The 1,214-nt window shown below is 50.7% G+C and overlaps 1 protein-coding gene across 1 annotated transcript; it reads left to right on the top strand.

Moving 5' to 3' along the window:
• The first annotated feature begins 262 nt into the window (after window positions 1-262).
• Window positions 263-970, top strand: LOC147915706 (uncharacterized). Its single transcript, XM_087437871.1, has 2 exons — window positions 263-342; window positions 427-970. Exons 1-2 carry the CDS (start codon window positions 263-265, stop codon window positions 968-970), a joined length of 624 nt encoding a protein of 207 aa, XP_087293997.1.
• Window positions 971-1,214: the final 244 nt, after the last annotated feature.

Raw genomic sequence — 1,214 nt, 5'->3', positions numbered from 1 at the left:
TTTCCTCTCTTCCTCTCTCTCACATTTCATTTCCCAGCCCGGACTGTACAAGCAAGTGAGTCTGATCCTTCTACTGAGGTGTGTGCTGGGAGAGAGAATTTTTGCGGTGTTCTGATCCTCCAGCCCGAGGGAATCAGACTTCTCTTTCTCCTTCACCCTCCGCTCCCTTCCCTGAAAACTCCTCTGGCTCAGGGATATTCCTAGCCATCAGCTCCTCCACCCCCAGCTCGCAATTTCTCTCTCTCTTTTCTTTTTAGAGAAAATGAAGAGACACCCTGTGGTAGACTCCATCTCTAAGTCCTCATTCCTGGAGGAAGAGAACTTGCTTCGGAAAGAGGCAGAGTGAGTATCTGTGTTGTCCTTGCATCTCTTTGTCCGCTTCTTCCAAGTCTCTTTTCCACTAATCTGAATTTCCTCCCTTTTTAGGAAAGGCCGGCATCCCAAAGGATCGAGATGGGAGGCAGAGGGGAGCCGGAGGGCTCTGCCCTCTCACTCATCGGGCAATAAGCTCTGCTTCTCCGAGTCCCAAGTCTCTGAGCTCTGCCTCTGTGGGTGCAGCCTGAGGACAAAGGCAGTGATGCACCCCCGGCCCCCTCCAGTCTCCCGCCCAGCATCTCGGGTTCTCCCCAGCTTGTCATCAGGCAGGAAGCAGCTGTCTCCAGTGACTGACTTCAGGGCTCAACTCTCGCAGAGCTCTCCAAAGTCCAAGGCCAAGGCCAAGTCCCAGCTGCTATCTTGGGGCAGGTCCAGAGCTTCCTGCAATTCTGAGCCGCTATGCAAATTGGTGCCCATGGGTGTGTGGCCTCAGGGATTTCTTGACCCATTCTCCAAGACCTTGCCAGAGGAATCCCTTCACACCTATATCCCACTGGGAGAGTGCCATTTCCCCACCCAGGGAGCCATATCCCCCATGATATCACTTGTGGAGGGTGACAAACCCCAGTCCTCTCTACCATTCTTGTTTAAATAAAAATGTGTTTAGTCAATTATGGTCTTTCTCTTGTGTCTACTGAAAGCATGGTAAGGGTCTGTCTTAACATCTTCTCCTTACAATTCCAATTGGGTTTTCCAGGGTCCTAATTTTATGGTTAAAGGTCTGGGTGGTCCTTTAGTTATGGCCGCCTATAACCCTGTGCATGGGGGATACTGTGACCCTTGGATTTTTTTTTTATAGTATCCGGTTCCAGTGAGCTAAATCAGATCCACTTGAGTTC

Source organism: Ceratotherium simum, chromosome 13, assembly GCF_057802395.1.
Source record: "Ceratotherium simum simum isolate JZ-2026a chromosome 13, ASM5780239v1, whole genome shotgun sequence".
NCBI classification, from domain to species: domain Eukaryota; kingdom Metazoa; phylum Chordata; class Mammalia; order Perissodactyla; family Rhinocerotidae; genus Ceratotherium; species Ceratotherium simum.
This window is presented reverse-complemented; position numbering and strand designations above follow the sequence as displayed.

Excerpts from the sequence above, each read along its gene's own strand:
- LOC147915706 (XM_087437871.1), top strand. The coding sequence starts at position 263 with ATGAAGAGACACCCTGTGGTAGACTCCATCTCTAAGTCCTCATTCCTG. Across the intron at positions 343-426 it reads TTGCTTCGGAAAGAGGCAGA|GAAAGGCCGGCATCCCAAAG; the intron begins GTGAGTATCTGT and ends CTCCCTTTTTAG.